The sequence below is a fragment of the Leopardus geoffroyi genome, chromosome E1 (genome assembly GCF_018350155.1).
Source record: "Leopardus geoffroyi isolate Oge1 chromosome E1, O.geoffroyi_Oge1_pat1.0, whole genome shotgun sequence".
Classification (NCBI taxonomy): domain Eukaryota; kingdom Metazoa; phylum Chordata; class Mammalia; order Carnivora; family Felidae; genus Leopardus; species Leopardus geoffroyi.
Window position 1 is genome coordinate 45,247,036 of NC_059330.1, and position 21,699 is coordinate 45,268,734.

The window sequence follows — 21,699 nt, forward strand, 5'->3', positions numbered from 1 at the left end:
GGTTCTGCAGCTTTCATATATTCTTAAACAGTCTTGTGACTCAAAATAGGGTTAAAAAACACTGTATAGCAGTTGGTTACCTCAAATTAGAACACATATTTGTCTTTTACAAGAAGTATTTGAGCATGTAAGTAGTTATTAGAGATGTTGTATGGAGAGTTACTGTGCAGGAGACTTGACTAATTCCCAGTCTTTTGTTATTCTTCCCTCACTCCCTTGAGAGGCCATGTTTTATTTTATTTTATTTATTTATTTGTTCGTTTTATTATTATTTTTTCATGTTTGTTTTTGAGACAGAGAAAGGGAGAGGCTGAGCAGGGGAGGGGTAGAGAGAGAGAGGGAGACACAGAATCTGAAGCAGGCTCCAGGCTCTGAGCTGTCAGCATAGATCCCGACGCAGGGCTCGAACTCACAAACTGCGAGATCCTGACCTGAGCCGAAGTTGGATGCTTAACTGTCTGAGTCACCCCGGTACCCCCACCTCAATCTTAAGGAAGGGAAAGGGAAAAAAACCCCAAGATGTGACAAATAGGAGAAAAATTAGTAATGTGGCAGATTTAAATACACATGTATTGATATTAAATAATTAAAGGTCTAGCACTCCAGTTAAAAGGGAATGTCAGGTTAGGTCACTGTTATATGACCCACCAAATGCTGTCTATAAAGAAACCCACTTTATTTTTAATCTGTATCTTTATAATTAAAAGGATGGAAAAAAATACTGTATAAACACTAAGAAGGCTGGAGTGGCTATGTTTGTATTAGACAAAGGAGTCTCCAGAACAAAGAAAATATTGTAAGGGATAATGAAGCACATATCATAATGAAAAAAGGATCAATTCATTGGGAAGACCCAGCAGTCTGAAATGTCTGTGCACCAGTAATAGAGCAAAGCAAAAACTGACAACTGAAAGCAGCAATTGACAAATCCATAATTGTAGTTGAACATTGCAACATCCTCTCAATAATTGATAGAATAAGCAGGCAAAAAAAAAAAAAAATCAAGGATATAAAAGATTTGGACATGTCTATCAATGGACTGTACCTAATTGACAGTTCTAGAACACCATGCCCACATTCTTTTCAAGTGCACAAGGAACATTTATGAAAATAGATTATGCTGGGCTATGAAACATGTTTCAACAAATTTAAAAGGATTTAAATTATAAGGAGTATTCTCACTACAATGGAATTAAAGAAATCAAAAAGAAAAAGATATCTGGAAAATTGCTAAATATTTAAAAGTTAAATAACATACTTCTAAATAAAAATAACATACTTCTAGATAAACTTTAAATTTGAATTCACAAGGGAAATTAGAATCTATTTTGAACTAAATGAAAATGAAAACACAGTCTATCTAAATTTGTGGAATGCAGCTAAAGCAGTGCTTTTAGGAGGAAACTTAAAGGTTCAAAAGAAAGGTCTAAATGACCCATGCTTCTGCCTTCAGAAGCTAGAAAAAGAGCAAACTAAGTGGAAGGAAAGAAATAAAGAGCTGAAATAAATGAAAGAGGCAAATTTGAATAACCCTATATTTATTTTTAAAAAATGGATTTGTAATTAAAAACCTTTCCACAAAGAAAAGTCCAGACTCACATGGCTTTATTGGTAAATTCTATCCATCAAACATTTAAGGAAGAAATGGTAACAAAAATTTCACAAATATCAGAAAACTCTAATGAGGACAGCATTATCTAGATATCAAACCAGGCAAAGACATGAGGTAAAAAGAAAACTGTAGCTCAACATCCCTCATGAAAGTATAGTCAAAAATCATTAAAAAGTATTAGCAAATTGAATCTCTCTCTCTCTATATATATACATACACACATACGTAAAGGGTAATACATCATGACTTATTGGGTTTAATCCCAGTTACAAGGTTGATTTAACATTAAAAGTCAGTGTAATTCACCATATTGATAAAAAAAAAAAAAAAAAAAAAAGCAGAAAAGCCAAATGACCTTGTAACAGATGCATGAAAAACATTTAAACAAAGTTGACTAATCTGTGATAAAAGCTCTCAGCTAATGAGGACTACTAGAAAGGAGCCTCCTCAATCTGATCCAAGGTATTTGTGAAGAACTGGCAGTGGCCCTCATACTTCATGGTAAAAGATTGAATGCTTTCCATCCATTGTCCAGAACAAGTTAAGGATATTCATTCTCACTTCTGTTTAACCTGTTCTGAAGATCCTAGCTGTGTATTAAGGCAAATAAAAGGAATAAGCCTACAGATTGGAAAGGAAAAGTAAAACTATGTTTATTTTTTAGATGTCTTATAAATGACATGATTGCATATGTAGAAAGTTCTAAGTAATCTATAAAAATGCTATTAGAGTTTCAGTTTAGGATACAAGATCAATTTATGAAAATCAGTTGTATTTCTGCATACTAGGAATGCACAGTTGGCAATTGAAATTTGAAAAGCAATACCATTTACAATAGCATCAAGTAATATAAATATAAAAACATTCCCCAAGAACAGAAGAGAATATTTGTTGCAGTTCCTTGTAATAGAAGTTACCTTGTATTCTCATTTCATTGTGAGGGCATCGAGATACAAAGGATTATAGAACACTTACTTGTTCATGAGCACGCCTTTATTAAACACCTATTCAGTAACAGATACTGTGCTGGGGATAGTAGTATATGGTAGTGAATAAAGAAGATAATTCCTGCCCTCATGGAGTTTATAATCTAGTGGAGATTGAAGGAAGAACTAGATTTAGGTCACTGAATTTCCAGCTTTGGCTTAGCATTGTTAAATTTTACGTATCTTTCTATTTTTTAAGTAAACTCTACACCCAACACATGGGGCTTGAACTCACAACCCTGAGACCCATGCTCTGCCAGCTGAGCCAACTGAGCCAGGCGGGGGGAGAGGGGGCTGCAGCTTTAATTTAGGTGAATGGTTCAAAGTCTTTACCTTTTGGTTGTATCTGAAATATTGCAACTAGTTGAATAATCTGGTCTCTGTGTGGGCAAACTGTTTTATTGTAATACATGCTTGACAGTTTATAGGGTGAGTAAAACTGGTTGGCTTGGCTTCTTGAACTGTTGGTGGGAACGCAAACTGGTGCAGCCATTGTGGAAAACAGTATGGAGGTTCCTTAAGAAATTAAAAATAGAACTACCCTATGATCCAGGAATCGGACTACTGGATATTTACCCCAAAAATACAAAAACACGAATTCAAAGGGATACATGCACTCCTATGTTTATTGCAACATTCTTTAGTATAATAGTATATAGTATAATGCTAAGTGAAATAAGTCCGTCAGAGAAAGACAACATATGACCTCACTTGTGTAGAATTTAAGAAAATAAGACAAATAAGCAAAGGAAGAAAAGAGAGAGAGATAAACCAAGAAATAGACTCTTAATTCTGAAGAACAAACTGATGGTTACCAGAGGGGAGGTGGGTGCAGATGGGGGAAATAGAGGATGAGGATTAAAGAGTACACTTACCATGATTTTAAAAAAGGAAAATGTTTTTTAGAAATAAAAGGATGTGCATCTTTGTCCTTCTAGCGATGAGTCCTTTCTGTGCTGTTGAGATACACATTAAGTTGTGCAAAACTGATAGCAATGTGGAAAAAAACAAGACAAAACTCATTTGGTTGGTTGGTTAAAATTTCATGTTAAAGATGGTCTGTGAATAGCCTCCCTATTCCCAAGGGGAAAGAAATGCCTAGTCTTCATTGAGCACCACCTCATAGAAGAGGCATTGTTTTCTTCCTTCCCCATTATATAGTATTATTTTAGTTAATCCTTTTACTATCCCTAAGGTGGGTGTTTTTCCCTCTTTTTATCATGGATGAAAAGAGCTCATATATCACAGAGCTCATATATCATATCAGTGATTTGCCCAGTTTCATACAGTGGTTCACTGATTCCCACCCACACCTGTCTGATTTTAAACTGTTGGTACCAGCCGTTCTCAGTAATTTTTCTATTGGTCACACTTCTGAGCCATCTCATTCTTTCCCATTCAGGAAATGCACTTAACAGTTCTAAGTTTGAATCTATTTTTTATTTTATAATTTTTTTAAATGTTTGTTTATTTTTGAGGGAGAGAGCATGCAAGTGGGGGAGGGGCAGAGCAGGAGACCGAGGATCCTAAGCAGGCTCCGTGCTGACAGCTGAGAGCCCCATGCAGGGCTCAGACTCACAAACTGAGATCATGACCTGAGCCAAAGTCAGATGCTTAACTGAGTGAACCACCCAGGTGCCCCAAGTCATTGATTATATAAACTTAAAATTACTGTGTTACATTCTAGCTTTTGAAGGGGCAGAGAGTGCATTAGTGATGTCTGCCTTTTTGGTTTTGGTCCGCCTGGCTTTTTACAGATGAGTAAATTGAGGCTCAGAGCAGTTGACTTGCCAAAGGTTGTACCACAATCATTAAATGGCAGAACTGGAATTTAGACTACTGACTCCTATGATTATACCAATATGTTGGGCTCTGCAATAGAAATTTTGTGATAGTTTCCTGTAAGAGATGGCAATAGGTTTGTTTCTTACAGATTAATTAATGATCTCCTCAAAACAGTGAAAGCCAGGAACTTAAACTTACTGATCATCAAACTTTTTTCACGGTTATGTACTTCTTGCATATTTTGAATCTAGATTATGTTGATCTTTGTTTTTCTTATGACCATTTCTTCTGTGTTGTCTTCACTGTGAATATGCCCCCAGAATTTTGTACAGAACTCCTCTTTTCTATTTGTAAATATTGAGTTTGTAGTTTTTAATCTATAAAGGAGTTTCTAAGCATAAGGAGAAAGACTGAAGCTAAAATGTAAGCTTTCTAGTGAAATACATTGTAAGTAGTCCGTATGACTTGCTTCTACATGTGTTGAAGTCATATTCCTTTCCCTTACAATTAGTTTTTATTGATTTTTAATTATATAAGGAATGCATGCATACTTTTACAATGATGTAACTGTAATTGCTCTGAAAAGTTTGAGATGTATCCGTCTAGACTTAAAAATTTTTTTTTAATGTTTGTTTATTTTTGAGAGAGAGACAGAAGGCGAACGGGAGAGGGGCAGAGAGAGAGGGAAACACAGAATCCGAAGCAGGCTCCAGGCTGAGCTGTCAGCACAGAGTCTGATGTGGTGCTCAAACCCATGACCTGAGCCAAAGTCGGATACTTAACCAACTGAGCCACCTGGGTGCCCCTAGATTTTTAAAGTACTGTACTTATCCACTTGCATACATATTTTTGCATAGAAAACACATGACTGATTTTTGTGATTTTTACAGAAATTGAATCCAACTATCATTACTGTTCTGCAACTTGCCTATTTTTCACTCAGCAGATGATTTTGAGATCTGCCATTTAGATGTTGCTATATAGACCTAGTTTGGATGATTGTTCTTTCTTTCACTTTCTTTCTTATGTTTACTTTTGATGGGGGGAGTGAGAGAGAGAGACAGACAGAGAGAGAGACAGAGAGAGAACTCGCATATGTGCACACTCAGGAGCAGGGGAGCAGAGAGGGAGACAGAAGATCTGAAGCAGGCTCCTCGCTGACAGCTGAGATGTCACCCTCAAAACCCCCTCCCCTCTCAGTTCTAGGCAACTACCAGTCCACTTTTTGTTTCCATAGATTTGCATATTCTGAACATTTTGTATAAATAGAATCATACAATATGTGGTCCTTTGTGAGTGGCTTCTTTAATTTAGCATCATATTTTCAAGGTTCACTTATGTTATAGCATGTATCGGAACTTCTTTTTATTGCCAAATAATATTCCATTGTATGGATATACCACATTTTGTTTATCCATTCTTCAGTTGATGGACATCTGGGTTTTTTCCCCCATTTTTTGGCTGTTATGAATAATGGTGCTGTGAATATTCATGTACATATTTCTGTGTGTACATGTATTTATTTCTCTTGGCTGTATTCTTAGTGGTGGAATTGCTGGATCTTATGGTTAAGAGATACTCTGTTAAAGGCTGGAGCTAACGTAAGACTCAAAAGATCTCTTTTGTGTAAAAAAAAAAAATTTTTTTTTGTTTATTTATTTTGGGAGGGGGAGAGAGAGAGAGAGAGAGAGAGAGGGAGGGAGGGAGGGAGGGAGGGAGGGAGGGAGAGAGCGCGCGCGCGTGCATGCCTGTGCATGAGCCGGGGTGGGGCAGAGAGAGGAGGGAGAATCTCAAGCGCGCTCAGAGTCTGAGGCAGGGCTCAATCTCACTAACAATGAGATGACTGAGCCACCCAGGCGCCCCTAAAGATCTCTTATTTTAGTCATTAGTCTAACTATTTGAGGAACTGCCAGACTTTTCCAATATGGCTGCCCTATTTTATATTCCTGCCTGCAGTGTGTGAGGGTTAAGCTTTCTCCATATCCTTGCTGACACATTATTATCTGTTTTGATTATGTGCATCAAATCTTGAGTGAATTATGTAGACTTTAATAGGCAGGTTTCCAGGAGAGAAGACAGTTAAAAGATTTCTTGTTTTTCTTATTGTTGGGCTTGCTTGTTGTCTGGAAATCAATATTATTAAATTACATGGTTAGAGTTTGGCATGACTGAAATGTTACAAAAAATCATTAATATCAATTAAGGATTTTTTTGACAGTGTAATACATTTTTGCTTACTTACTAAAAAAAAATCATTTAAAATCTGTGTGTGTGTGTGTGTGTGTGTCTGTGTGTGTGTTTGGTTTTTTTTTGTTTTTGGTTTTTGGTTTTTTTGGTTGAAGGTGTGTTTTTGTTCTTGTTTTGGCCTGGTATATTCACTGTAAATTTCAGTCAATCTGATTTTTTGTTTGTTTGGGGGGAGGTTGATTTTTTCAGTTTTTAATTTTAATTCCAGTATAGTTAGCATACAGTGTTATATTAGTTTCAGGTGTACAATATAGTGATTCAGAAATTCTGTATTACTCAGTGCTCATAAGTGTATTCTTTTTTTTTTAAATTTTTTTAAACGTTTATTTATTTTTGAGACATAGAGAGACAGAGCATGAACAGGGGAGGGGCAGAGAGAGAGGGGGAGACACAGAATCTGAAACGGGCTCCAGGCTCTGAGCTGTCAGCACAGAGCCCGACGCGGGGCTCGAACTCACAGACCGCGAGATCATGACCTGAGCTGAAGTCAGACACTCAACCGACTGAGCCACCCAGGCACCCCTCATAAGTGTATTCTTAATGAAGGCTTTTTTTAAATGAGGTGTAATTGTCATACAACATTATATTTCAGATAGACAATAAAATCACCCCCCTTTGCTCAAAATTAAATGGAAGTAAAAAATGAACTTCCTTATACCTATGCCACCCAAGTATGTTTGCTACTGTTATTATTAGAGTTAAACCACTTGATTCATTTGAACATTTTTTCGGGTTTTCTAGGATAAGTAGATAGCTTCACTTGGAATCGTGATTGATTATCATAGTAAAAAAGCTACCTCAGTTACCAATAAAAGTTATATTGGAATGGATTGAAATGGTGCTGCCAGGTTTTAAATAAGTCAAATTGTTTTTGTTCTTTACATATTTTTTTCTTTAGGAGAGTGTTGCTGAAAATGATTTTATAAGTTTAAAGGTACCGTACTCCCTGCTCAATTGGGAACATTCTGGAAGTAAGGGGGTTCTGCCAGTTGCTGAGTATGTGTATTATAATTATGCATTCTGAAACTGGAGAAATAACCACATCAGTGTTCATGACCCACTGTTAGGTGGACCTGAGCTAAAACTGTACTGTGATCACCTGACCTCCATCAGCCCCTCTTCTGACTGGTGGACCACAGTGATGTTTTGAGTTTTCTGGAATTAGTATCTGTTCAGAGCCAGTGTCTAATCCTCAAAATGTCGTTGATGATTTCATTTTCCCCCAGGCGGACGCCTTGGTAAAAGGTGTAGTCCTTTTGGGGAAAGCCTGGAAGAGAAAGATTAAAAGTGTAAATTTTTGGTTGTCTTCCTCAAGGAGACCCCCCCCCCCCCCCCATTCACTGGTTCTGGGCCTATAAACTGACTCAAATCTTGGGATTGACTGAAGGGTTGTGGCTCTGTGTTTTTAACGATTGAGGTTATGCTTTTGTTCACTTGACCTAGACTCTTCTGCTTATACAGATCAGGAAGGATTAATAAGACTTCTCATCTATTTCACTGCTGGGAACACTGATCAATTAGCCAGTGCCAGAGGTCTCTGGGAGTCAGACTGCTCTGATTGCTGACTTGACTCTGCTATGGTGTGAAAAGGTGGTGCTACTACAAGTGTGGAGACCCTTAGTTTTAATTTCCATTAGATATAGACTAATGGAGTATCTTTACTACATCAGGTAGTTTGACCCTGTCGTCAGCTGTGCTCCTCTATACTTAATCAAGTTTTGTCTGCTGTTCTCAATTCCTTTTAAGATGCCAATTTAGTCTAAGGAGGAAATGAAAACTTTAAAAACTCAACAAATGTTGACATTTTAAGCTTTTACAGGAGTGAAAAGATTAACCTTTGGCCCCTACTTCTACAAGTTTTTCTTCTGTTCGTACGGGCGTCATTCATGTGCTAAAGGTAGTTGTCAAACTTTTTTCAAGGGTTTATCATTTATCCACTTTTTTTTTTGGCTTGTGACTAAAGTACTTTTTTAAGACCCCCCCCCCCAAGTGCATTTTAAGTATATTAGAAATGTGTTTTGTTTTTGAAAACCATACTTTTTTTAAACAAAAAAAAAAAATGGATTTTTTGTCTATTTCTTAAACTGTCATTGGTTTTTTTTACTTATGAAAAAATGATCAGTAGCAGGAGACAGGGTAAATAGTTGAAATGTTGGCATAGAAAATGGGGCTTTTGCTAAGGAGTCTTACTATCATACATTATTAAAAAAATTCTTTCTAGCTTCTTTTTGAGCCTGAGAGGACTCTTTGAAGGGACAGTTTCCTCTGCCCAGTGACTTGGATGTTGGTAAGCGTTCTTCTAAATAGCTATTGTGTATCAAATATCAAGTGACAGACTATTTTACTTAAAAAATAAATGAAAAAATACTATGTAGTTATTAAATTTATCTCATGTGGACAAAGGCATACTTAACATACAAGAGTATGAATTTGCCATCACAACTTAAGGTTTTAGGGGAAAAAAAGAACAAAATAATAAAAATACAAGAAGAAATAAGTACACCGCAAAACAGAAGACTAGCAGTTAATCCAGAGTTGGAAAATTGGGAAACAGGAAAAACTGAGGGAGTAAATTGGGTATAACAAAAGATACTGAGGACCTACAAAGTAAAAAAACCTGGAAATGGATGCTGTTGGTTATAGCCTGTTCATTTAAAAGTCTTAGTGAAGTAGATGATTTTACTCAGTAGGAATTCATGTTCACAAAGTAAGATGTAAAAATCAGGATAGTCTCCTCTATTACCTAGGAGAAGTCAAGATTATGAAATGATCTCCTCCTCCCTGTCCTGTTCTTTGAAGGAGGCAGAAATCCGCTCCCTATTTACTGGTGCTCTCTCCTAATTTTTCAAGGACTAGATTTATCTAATAATAACACAGAAATAATAAACACCAATAGCAAGATTTGACAAAATTGAGGAATTAAAAATATAGCCTAATCTCATTTATGATCCTGAGCCGAAGTTGGACGCTTAACTGAGTGAGTCACCAGGTGCCCTGACAAGGATGTTATATTAAAAATATATTTTGGGGTGCCTGGGTGGCTCAGTCTTAAGCTTGCAACTCTTGATTTCAGCTCCGGTCATGATCTCACAGTTCACGGGTTGGAGCCCCACATCGGGCTCTGTGTTAGGGGGACGGAGCCTGCTTGGGACTCTGCCTCTTCCCTGCTCATGTGTGGTCTCTCACAAAAATAAACAAACACTTAAAAAATTGATTAATGTATCTAGAGTCAGTATAGCTCAAAGTCACATATTTTGAAGCCACATTGCTTAGGTCTGGATCCTGGCTTTGCTTCTTACCAGCTGTGTGATTTTAGGGAGTTTACTAAGTTTTCTTATAGTTTCTTCATCTGTAAATGAGAGTAATCATAGCAACTCTCTTATAAGACTGTGCAGCCCTTAGTTTGCTAGGGCTGCCATAACAGACTGCGTGGTTTAAAGAACAAAAATGTATTTTCTCAATATTCTGGAGGCTGGAAGTCTAAGATCAAGGTATTAGCTGGGTTGGGGTTTTTTTCTGAGGCTTTCCCTCGGCTTGCAGATGGCCACCTTCTCGCTGTGTCTTCATACGATCTTTCCTCTCTGTGCATGCATGTCTGGTATCTCTGTGTCCTGATTTTCCCCTTATGAGGCCATCAGTCATATTGGATTAGGGTCCACCCTAACAATCCCATTTTAACTTAATTACTTCTTTTAAAGGCCCTATCTCCAAATACATTCTGATGGGGGCGCCTGTGTGGCTCAGTTCATGGTTTTGTGGTTCATGAGTTGGAGCCCCACGTTGGGCTCTGTGCTGACGGCTTGGAGCCTGGAGCCTACTTCGGATTCTGTGTCTCCCTCTCCTTCTGCCCATCCCCCGCTCATGCTCTATCTCTCTCTCTCTGTCTCAAAAATAAATATTTAAAAATATATTTGTTTAAGAAAAGAAACAAATACATTCTGATGTACTGAGGGTTAGGGCTTCAACATAAATTTAATAAGGACACAGTCGAGTCCTTAACGGGTTGTTAATGAGGATTAAATGTGCTAATATAGGGGCGCCTGGGTGGCGCAGTCGGTTAAGCGTCCGACTTCAGCCAGGTCACGATCTCGTGGTCCGTGAGTTCGAGCCCCGCGTCGGGCTCTGGGCTGATGGCTCAGAGCCTGGAGCCTGTTTCCGATTCTGTGTCTCCCTCTCTCTCTGCCCCTCCCCCGTTCATGCTCTGTCTCTCTCTGTTCCAAAAATAAATAAACATTGAAAATAAATAAATAAATAAAAAATGTGCTAATATAGAATGCCTTGCCTATGTAGCAACTGCTACCTAAGTATTGTTTATTACTTACCTATAGCAAGTAAATAATACATAAAACCTAAAACCCTTTTTATTTCAGAATAATTAGAGATTCAAAGGGAATTGCAAAAAAGGTATTGGGAAGTGTCATGCATTTTTCCTTCCCTAATGTAACCATCTTGCATAATTACAGTCAGTATTAAAATCAGGCAATCGATATTGGTAAAATCCACGCAACTCATTCAGATTTCACATTATACGTGCACCATTAGTGTTTGTGTGTGCGTGCGCATCTGTGCACTTTGATCACTTGTGTAAGCTCCTTGTACCCACAATCAAGGTGCAGAACTGCCCCATCACTATAAGGCTCTCTTGCTACTCCTTTTGTAGCCACCCGCACCTCCTCTTTTGACCCCATAACTCCTGACAACTGCTAATGTTTCTATCTCTATAGATTATTTCAAGACATATGTACATATATGTTATATGTATAACATAAAAATGGAATCATGTGGTATGTATCCTTTTGAGATTGGGTTTTTTGACTTGGCATAGTTTCCTTGAAGTCCATCCGGATTGTTGCACATATAAATAGTTCATTCCTTTTTATTACTGAGTAGTATTCCATGGTGTGGATGTCCCAGTTTGTTTAACTTTTACCCATTTCAATGGGTAAAAGGACATTTGGTTTGTTTTCAGGTTTTGGCTATAATGAATAAAATCACTGTGAACATTTGTATGTAGGTTTTTACGTGAACCTTATTCCTCTGGAACAAATGTCCAGTAGTACTATTGCTGGGATATGATTTGTGTTACGTACATTTTTAGCTTTTAAAAGAAATTGCCAAACAATTTTCCAAATTGGCTGCATCTTTTTACATTTTCACCAGCAACGTATGAGTGATTCAGTTTTTCTATATACTTGCCAGCATTTAGTTTGTCACTATATTTCATTCTGGCATTCTGAAAGGTATATAAGGAAATTTTATTGTGGTTTGAATTTGTATTTCCCTAATGGCTAATGATGTCGAACATCTTTCTCATGCTTATTGGTCTATATATCCTTGTCAGTGAAATGTCTGTTCATGTCTTTTGCCAGTTTACTAATTGGATTAGAAAATTTATTGAGTTTTGAGTTCTTTATACAGTTTAATTTTAATTCCTTTGCCAGATATGTGGTTTGCAAATATTTTCTTTTAGTCTGTGATTTGTGTCTTCCTCCTATGAGGTCCTTTGCTGAGTAAAAGTTTTTAATTTTGATGAGGTTCCATTTATTAATTTTTCTTTTTATAGATCAAGATTTTGGTGTCATGTCTAAGACCTCTTCACCTACTCCTGTGTTGTGAAGATTTTCTCCCTTTTTTCCCCCTAAATATTTTATGGTTTTGTTTTATATTTAAGTTATTGATTCTGTTTGAGTTAATTTTTTTTTTTTAGTTTATTTATTTTGAGAGAGAGCATGCCCAAGCGTGAGGGCAGGGGTAGAGAGAGAGAGGGAGAGAGAGAGAATCCCAAGCAGTCCCTACGCTGTGAGCACAGAGCCTGGCATAGGGCTCAAGCTCACGAACCTGAGCTGAAATCAAGAGTCAGATGCTTCACTGACTCAGCCGCCCAGATGTCCCTGTTTGAGTTAATTTTTAATTTTTTTAATTTTTAAATTATTATTTTTTATTTTGAAAGAGAGATAGCAAGCAGGGGAGGGGTAGAGAGCCAGGGAGTCAGAATCCCAAGCAGGCTCCGTGCTGTCAGCACAGAGCCTGAGGTGGGGCTCAAACTCACAAACTGAGATCATGACCTGAGCCGAAGTCAAGAGATGCTTGACCAACTGAGCCACACAGTTGATGCCTGAGTTAATTTTTAAAATAAAGTATAAGGTTTAAGGCAAGGTTCACAATTTGGCCTATGGATGTCTAGTTGCTCCAGCACCAATTTGTTGCAAAGGCTATCAAAGTGTTTTTGTGACTTTGTCAAAAATTAGTTGGGACATATTTGTGTGGTCTATTTTTAAGTTGTGAGAATGAAATGTGCTAATATAGAATGCCCAGCCAGCCCAAAGAAGCGCTATGTAAGTGTTGACTATTATTATTACAATAGCAAATAAGTAATAACTTTTAAGAAAGTATTTGGATGAACTTAGTAGCCGTCTGAACTTACTAATTTAAAAAACAATAGTTTTTTTTTTAAAAAAGCTTTGTGGTAAAATACATATAAAATTTACCATTTTACATTCCAACTAACAGTGCACCAGGGTTCTGATTTCTCCACATCCTTGCTAGTGCTCATTACTTTCCTTTTTTGGATAGTAGCCATTCTAACAGGTATGAGGTGTTATGGTATCTCCTGTAATTTTGATTTGCATTTCCCTAATGATTAGTGATGTTGCATCTCTCCATGTGCTTGTTTGGCTGGCCCTTTTCCTTTTGTATATCTTTGAGGAAATGTCTATTCAAGTCCTTTGCCCTTTTTTTTATTAAAAAAATTTTTTTTCTTTAATCTTTATTTTTTTTGAGAGAGAGACAGAGTGTGAACAGGAGAGGAGCTGAGGGGAGGGAGACACAGAATCAGAAGCAGGCTCCAGGCCCTGAGCTGTCAGCACAGAGCCCGACGCGGGGCCTGAACTCACGAACCGTGAGATCATGACCTGAGCCGAAGTCAGACACTTAACCGACTGAGCCACCCAGGCGCCCCATTTATTTACGTATTTATTTTTTAAAGTAAACTCTACCCCAAACATTGGGCTTGAACTCATGACCCTGGGATCACGAGTTGCATGCTCTACCAGCTGAGCCAGCCAGGTGCCCCTGCCCAGTTTTTAATCAGGTTATTGTGTTTTTGTTGATTTGTGGGAATTCTTTGTATATTCTGGATATTAACTCCTTATCATAGACTATATGGTTCACAAATATTTTCTCCTGTGGGTTCCCTTTTCACTCTGTTGATCATGTGTTTGGGGTTTTTTTGTTGTTGTTTTAAAATTTTTTTTAAATGTTTATCATTTTTGAGAGAGAGAGAGACAGAGTGAGAATATGGGAATGACAGAGAGAGACCAAGACACGGAATGCAAAGCAGGCTTCAGGCTCCGAGCTGTCAGCACAGAGCCCTACGTGGGGCTCGAACTAACGAACCAACTGTGAGATCAACTGTGAGACCTGAGCCAAAGTTGGCTGCTTAACCAACTGAGCCCCCCAGGTGCCCCTGTTGGTCATTTATGTTTATTTGTTTTTGAAAGAGAGAGAACAGGAGCTGTGGAGGAGCAGAGAAAGAGGGAGACACAGAATCCAAAGCAGGCTGCAGACTCTGAGCTGTCAGCCCAGAGCCCAATGTAGGGATCGAACTCATATGGCCTGAGCCAAAGTCGGATGCTTAACCGACTGAGACACCCACGAGCCCCAATCATGTTTTTTGATGCACAGAGGATTTTAATTTTGGTGTAGTCCACTTTATCTTTTGTTTGTTTTTGGTTGCCTATGCTTTTGGAGTCCTCGATATTGAGTTAATTCCTGTATGTGATGTAAGATAAGGGTCCAACTTCATTCTTTTGCATATGGATTTCCGGTTTTCCTAACACCATTTGTTGACAAGAGTGTCCTTTTCACTGTTGAATGGTCTTGGCATTCTTGTTGAAAATCTTCTAAGTCAAGTCATCCTTTAAAAAAATTTTTTTGGGGGGGTGCCTGGGTGGCTCAGTCAGTCGAGCATCTGGCTTCGGCTTAGGTCATGATCTCACAGTTTGTGGGTTCGAGCTCTGCATCAGGCTCTGTGCTGACAGCTTAGAGCCTGGAGCCTGCTTCTGATTCCGTGTCTCCCTCTCTCTCTGCTCCTTCCCTGATCATGCTCTGTCTCTCTCTCTCTCTCCTTCAAAAATGAATAAAAACATTAAAAATTTTTTTAAAAAAATTTGTTTAATGTTTATTTATTTTTGAAAAAGAGACAGCACAAGCAGGGGAGGCGCAGAGAGAGAGGGAGACACAGGATCCAAAGCAGGCTTCAGTCCCTGAGCTGTCAGCACAGAGCCCGATGTGGGGCTTGAACCCGCAAACTGCGAGATCATGACCTGAGCCACACTTGCATGCTTAGCCGACTGAGCCACCCAGGCGCCCCTCTATCAAATCACCCTTCTTATGCAGTACATCTTAAACTCATACAGAGCTGTGTGTCAATTAAATCTCAATAAAACTGAAAAAAAAAATCAAAGAAAAAATTGGAATAAAAAACCCCCCAACAAACCATTTGACCATATATGTGAAAGTTTATTTCTAGGTTTCTGCTTTATTCCATTTTGTCTCTATCTTGTGTTTATGCCAGTGCCATACTGTTTTGATTACTATAGTGTTGTAGGAAGTTTTGAAATCAGAAAGTGGGAGACCTCCAACTTTGTTCTTTTGCAAGATTGTTTTGGCTATTTGAGGTTTTTTTGGGTTTTTTTGTTTTTGTTTGTCTGTCTATTTTTGCAGTTTTATACCTTTATTTGACAATCAGTGATTAGTTCTCATCCACATTACATTTTCCACTGTATCATTTTTTTAATGATATGTATCCACTGTACATTATTTAAAGTACAAATGTATCCACTGTACATTTATTAAAGTAGTGACCGTGATAGATACATAGGTAGCCAACGTATAGAGCTCGTTTGGTGAATCTTCATCCTTGTTACGTTTTCTGGATAACCATACGCGCATATGGGGTGGAACATTCTTTATTTCTTTGATGCAGACAGCTTTGTTGAGCCTGGTGTCGGTGCACACATCTGGAGTTCCTGTCTCCTTCATGGCAAATTTCTGGGTCTCTTTGAGTGTGCAAGGGGCACTCTTCTTGAAAGCCACTCCTTGGGTGCACTTGTAAATGTTGATGGTACGTTGTCTGGTCACTACCTTGATGATGGCAGAATGGCCCTTCTTCTTCTCCCTGCTTTGCGGGAGCCATTCTGCCAGGCCCTGGCTGGAAAGTGCTATTTGAGGTCTTCATACAGCTTTTAATGGTAAAGCACTAGAGGAGTTACCTTGAAAAAGAAAAGAACTGTGTTCTCTCTATGCTTCTTATTTCTGTTGTTTTATTCAGTACAGTAAAATGTGAAACAAGTAAGAGATACAAATTGTGGAAAGGAAGATATAAACTTATTACTTAAAAATGCTGTGATTTTGTATCTGGACAAGTAAACCAAAGGAACAAACTAACAGATGATTAGAAAGAATCAATTAAATTAAATAAATTAAAAACACATTCAGTAAAGTGATTTAATGAAATATATGAAAACTATATAATTCCTGAATGTCAGCAGTGTAAGAGAAATTGGAAAAATTAAGTCCCAGTTGTTAGAGCTTCAAATATATGACATTGTCACAGTGGTGAATGGGAGTTAAACTTGATGGCCCCTAAGCTTTTCTGCTTTCGGGTTTAATTTACCCCTGGGGGTGGTAATTGAGTCCAGAGGTCTGAACTGGAACTGTATAAAGCTGGGAATTGGAAAGCTTCTCTGTGAGCTAGGACTGGTAAAACGGCCCACTGGTCCAAGACATAGGACAGAAGTGAGCTACTTATATTAGGTTTGTGGCTGTTAAAAGCCACCTTCAAGAAGTGGGGCGCCTGGCTGGCTCATTTGGTAGAAGACACGACTCTAGGTCTCGAGATCCTTAGTTTGAGCCCCATGTTGGGGTGTAGAGGTTACTTAAAAAAAAAAAAAAAATTAAAAGCCACCTGCAAGAAATGGAAACTTCAGCCTTGTGTGGAAGTCTTGGTCAGGATGACTAATGTATAAATAAATGTGTTTGGAACTGATGAATAGTATAGGGCATTGGCAGAGGCAGACATTAAACTGTTTTCGGGACTGCCCCTGACCCCTGAAATGTAGAAGACGCTCGGAAAGCTGGACATGAACTCATACAAAACGTACAAAGCACTCTATTAAAAAGATGCATCCAATGGAAATTTTTCAGTTGAGGAACTGATAATAATAGACCAATTTGTAAAAGCTCTTAATTATTTAATATATAGTCCATATTCAGTTTCTGCCTTTGTCTCAATAATGCCCTTTATAGCTGGTTTTGATTTGTTTCAATATTCAGGGTCAGATCAAGGATCATACATTTAATTTACTCATACCTTCTTATCCTCTTTTAATTTAGTTGAGTTTTTCCTGCCGTTTTTGTTTGTTTTTTAGTGATAGTGGCATTTTTGAAAGATAACATTCAGTTTGCCTAAAAGCTTTTATTTAGCTGTTTTACTAGACAGTAAGCTGCCTTAGAACAGGGAATATATTGTCATTTATCCCTGCTAATCTAATTTAATCTAATGATTTTATAATAATTTGGGATGCTGTGCTTCAGAAAAGGACAGCAAAAGGGAGAATTAAATAATTCTTAATCCTTTTTTCTTCTGGTTAGACACAGAGAACCATAAGCAGCCTTGTGCCTCACACACAGCATTTCAAACACAACAGTGTGCATCACTGTTAGGTACACTTGCCAGTGTATTTCAGTATCAGTAATTCCGAGTAAAAAATAGACTGTTCAGTTCTCTCTTCTCTGTATCACATTTGCCATTTCCTCTTGAAAGTGAAGGGTATTTGGTGAGTCAAGTGTATAGTTAAAATACGATGTGTGGTTTTATTACTATCCAAAGGAAAAAAAAAATACTTCATAATGGTTACAATAAAGGTAATTCATGAACAGAATATTTTGAAAATTTGGGCATAGGAATGTTCAGTTTAAATTATTGTAGAATTCTTGGGGTGCCTGGGTGGCACAGTCAGTTAAGTGTCTGACTTCAGCTCAGGTGATAAACTCATGATTCGTGGGTTCGAGCCCCGCGTTGGGCCCTGTGCTGACAGCTCGGAGCCTGGAACCTGCTTCAGATTCTGTGTCTCCCTCTCTCTCTGTTCCCCCCTACTCGCTCTCTCAAAAATAAACAAACATTTAAAAAGAATTATTGTAGAATTTTTGTGTAAATAAAACTCCTTTTTGTCTCATTCAAAACATCATGGAACTCTATACCATTGTAGGAATAAGTCTTTTGCTGAGTTATGTCACTAGGAATACACGATTTGATTTTGTTTCTTCTCCCTAGTTTCACTTTATTATTTTCGCAGCTTCCCAAGTATCTCACTATGAAGCTCTCTGTTGTAGTGTGTTTATTATACTTAAAAAGTAGTGTGTTAAGAATATGGCGAAAGGAATACTTGATACACCCTAGTAAGAATGCAAATTATTTTTGACACTAAGCCTAGTGACTATTGGTTTTTAATAGTTTTATTGAGATATAATTCATATACAGTACAATTTACCCCTTTTAAAATATGCAATCCATTGCTTTTTTAGTATATTCACAGTTACATACCATTCCGTTCCATTGTATGGAATTTTGTTTATCCATTCATCATTTGGACATTAAATGTCTTTTGTGAATAATGATGCTATACATTTGTGTCCAAATTTTTGTGCATATTCGTTTCTTTTCCTTATATACCTAGGAGTAGCATTCTGGGTCATAAAGTAATTATGTTTAATTGTTTGAGGAGCTGCCTGTTTTTGAAAGCAACTGCACCATTTTATGTTCCCACCAGCAATATATTTCTGGTGAGAACATAGTTTCTCCACATTCTTGCCAGCACTTTTTTTGTAAATCAAGTGTAATTAGCATATAGTGTTATATTAATTTAAGGTGTATAATACAGTGATTCAACAATTCTGTGCATATCTCAGTGCTCATTGCCAGCACTTTCTTACTTTTTTTTTTTTTTAAATGTTTACTTATTTTTGAGAGAGAGAGAGAGCAGGTGAGCTGGAGAGGGGCAGAGAGAGAGAGGGAGACACAGAATCCAAAGCAGACTCCAGGCTCTGAGCTGTCAGCACAGAGCCGGACACGGGGCTTGAACTCATGAACCTTGAGATCATGACCTGAGCTGAAGTCGGATGCTTAACTCACTGAGCCACCCAGGCACCCCCCTTACTTCTTTTTTAGTCTAGCCATTCTAGTAGGTCTGAAATGGTGTCTCATTTTGGTTATGATTTGTATTTCCCATGAGCTAATGGTGTTGAACTTCTTTTCATGTGTTTATTGACCATTTGTATATAGTCTTTGGAGAAATGTCTGTTCAGATCTTTTGCCCCTTTTTAAATTGTTTTTGCTCTGAAGTCAGCTGTTAATCTTATTGGGATTCCCTTGTAAGTGATGCATTATATTTCTGCTTTTTAAGACTTTCTCCTGAGGGGGTTCCTGGGTGGCGTAGTAGGTTAGCGGTCTGACTCTTGATTCCGGTTCAGGTGATTGTTTGTGGGGTTGTTAATGGGGTCTAGCCCTGCTTGGGATTCTTTTGCTCCCTCTCTCAACGCCTCTACCCCACTCACACACATGATCTCTGTCTCTGTCTCAAAAATAAACAAACTTTAAAAAAAAAAGAGAGGGCGCCTGGGTGGCTCAGTCAGTTAAGTATCTGGCTTCACCTCAGGTCATTATCTCACTGCTTGTGAGGTCGAGCCCTGTGTTGACCGCTCAGAGCCTGGATCTTGCCTCAGATTCTGTCTCCCTCTCTCTGCCCCTCCCCTGCTCACACTCTGTCTCTCTCTCTCCCTCTCAAAAATAAACATCAAAAAAAAAGGGGGGGGTGTGTGTGCCTGGGTGGCTCCGTTGGTTAAACGTCCAACTCTTGATTTTGGCTCACACTTGGTGGGTTCGAGCCCCGAGTCAGACTCTGCACTGACAGCATGGAACCTGCTTGGGATTCTCTGTTTCCCTCTCTCTCTGCCCCACATGCACATGTTCTCTCCCTCTCTCTCACTGTCTAAAATAGATAAATGAACTTTAATTAATTTCTTTATTTTTAAGATTTTTGTCTTTGTCTTTTTTGTTTCCTTTTTTTTTTTTTTTTTTTTAAGAGAGACAGAGATAGCATGAGCAGGGGAGGGAGAGGGAGAGGGAGAGGGAGAGAGAGAGAGAGAGAGAGAGAGAGAGAGAGAGAGAGAGAATATCCCAAGCAGGCACTGCCTGCTCGAACCTGCAAAGCCATGAGATAGATCATGACCTGAGCTGAAACCAAGAGTTGGATGCTTAACTGACTGAACCACACAGGCTCTCCAACTAAATAAACTATAAAAAATTTTTCTTTCAGAAGATTTTCTCCTGTCTTTGCCTTTGAGCATTTTTCCTATGATGTGCCTGTTTGTGGGTCTCTTTGTGTTTATCATGCTTGGAATTCATTAAGCTTCTTGGATGAATAAATTGTTGCGTTTCAGTAAATTTGAGAAATTTTCAGCCATTATTTCTTTGGATATGTTTTTCTGCTTCTTTTCTGCTCACCTCCCTCTCTCTCTCTCTCTCTCTCTCACCTCAATTATGTGCATTGTGGCGTACTTAACATTTTCCCACGTTTCTCTGAAGCTGTTTATTTTTCTTCTATTTTCTCTCTGGTTTTCAGCTTGCATAATTTCTATTGATCTATCTTCACATTTGCTAATGATTTCTTCTGTCACTTAATTTCTACTCTTGAGCATCTCTAGTGCATTTTTTTATTTCCATTATTGTGGTTTTCAGCTCCATAATTCCCCTTTTTTTTAAAAATATATATTTCTTTGTTTCTATTGATATTCGCTGTTTAATACAACATTGTCATTCACACTTTTTTTCTTTAATTGTGGTTTCCTTTGGCTCTGTGAACATACTTATATGGCTGTTCTGAATATTTTTCTGTTAAATCCAATATCTAGTCACTCTCACAGGTAGTTTCTTTAGTCTGCCATTTTTTCGTCCTGGTATATGGGTCATATTTTTGTATTTCTTTGCATGCCTCATGATTTTTTGTTGGAAACTGGTCATTTTAGATGACGTATTGTACCAACTCTGGGTACTGAGTTCTCATCCCAGTCTTGAACTTGTTATTGTTTTGTTTTTAAAGAGAAGCTCTTACTTTTTTTTTTTTTTTAAGTTTATTTATTTTTGACAGAGAAGACAGAGAATGAGTGGGGGAGAGGCAGGGAGAGAGGGGGACAGAGGCTTCAAGTAGGCTCGTGCTGACAGCAGAGAGCCCAGTGCGGGGCTTGAACTCACGAACCATGAGATCATGACCTGAGCTGAAGTCATGCTTAACTGACTGACCCACCCAGCTGCCCTGATGGACTTATTATTGTTGTTTGCTTGTTTATTTGTTTAGTGACTGGCTAGATTATTTTAGTGACGTCTTTTCTATCCACTGTTCATCCAGTGTCAAGCCTCTGGTGGTGACTTTGGGGAGACACAGCTTTAAGTATGCCTACAGTCACCCTGGGATGACTGGTACTAATAGAGCTTTCGTTCCCTGACCAACCCAGCTGTTAAAACTCCACTAATTGCCCGGATTGCTCTCTTGTTTTCAACAGTGCCCTGAGGCTTAAATTCCTCTACAAACTAATCAGATCAAATTGGGGCTCCTTGGAAAGAAGAGTTTCTGAGGTCAGTGTTTGCTGTTTGTTCTGACCCCAGGAGGACTTCTCCCAGGTGTCCTATTCCCTGGTTCCCTTCTGCAAACTAGCTGGCCTACAGTCTAAGCCGTATCTTCATTTCACCCACAGATCTTCTGTTTGCCTTTCTTTTACCACAGCTTCCACTGTTCTTGAGAATACTCTTAGGCTTCAACTCGTCCATGGGAATGAAGTCAAGTCTTTTGGGAAGAGATTTGGTACTAAGTGTTCCTGCCTTTCTCCTGAGGCAGAGTATTTGAGTCAGGTTCCTGGAGTTGGGGATGGGGATGATGGTAATCTTTTCTGTGAGTGACATTCTGGATCTGGGAGCTGAGTGCTGGAGCGGGTGGAGGATGGGAGTCAGGTGGG

General features: G+C 38.4%; 1 protein-coding gene across 12 annotated transcripts in view; it reads left to right on the forward strand.

Moving 5' to 3' along the window:
- The window catches only part of TLK2 (tousled like kinase 2), a 114,030-nt gene that overhangs the window by 15,467 nt on the left and 76,864 nt on the right, over window positions 1-21,699 (forward strand). For 2 of the 12 annotated variants that reach the window (XM_045489363.1, XM_045489367.1), the window contains exon 2: window positions 8,852-8,917. The exons of the other annotated variants lie outside the window; for them this stretch is intronic. In XM_045489363.1, the coding sequence (XP_045345319.1) occupies window positions 8,912-8,917 (6 nt within the window). In that variant the 5' untranslated portion in view covers window positions 8,852-8,911. The remainder of the gene's footprint in view (window positions 1-8,851; window positions 8,918-21,699) is intronic. 12 annotated transcript variants of the gene reach the window in all.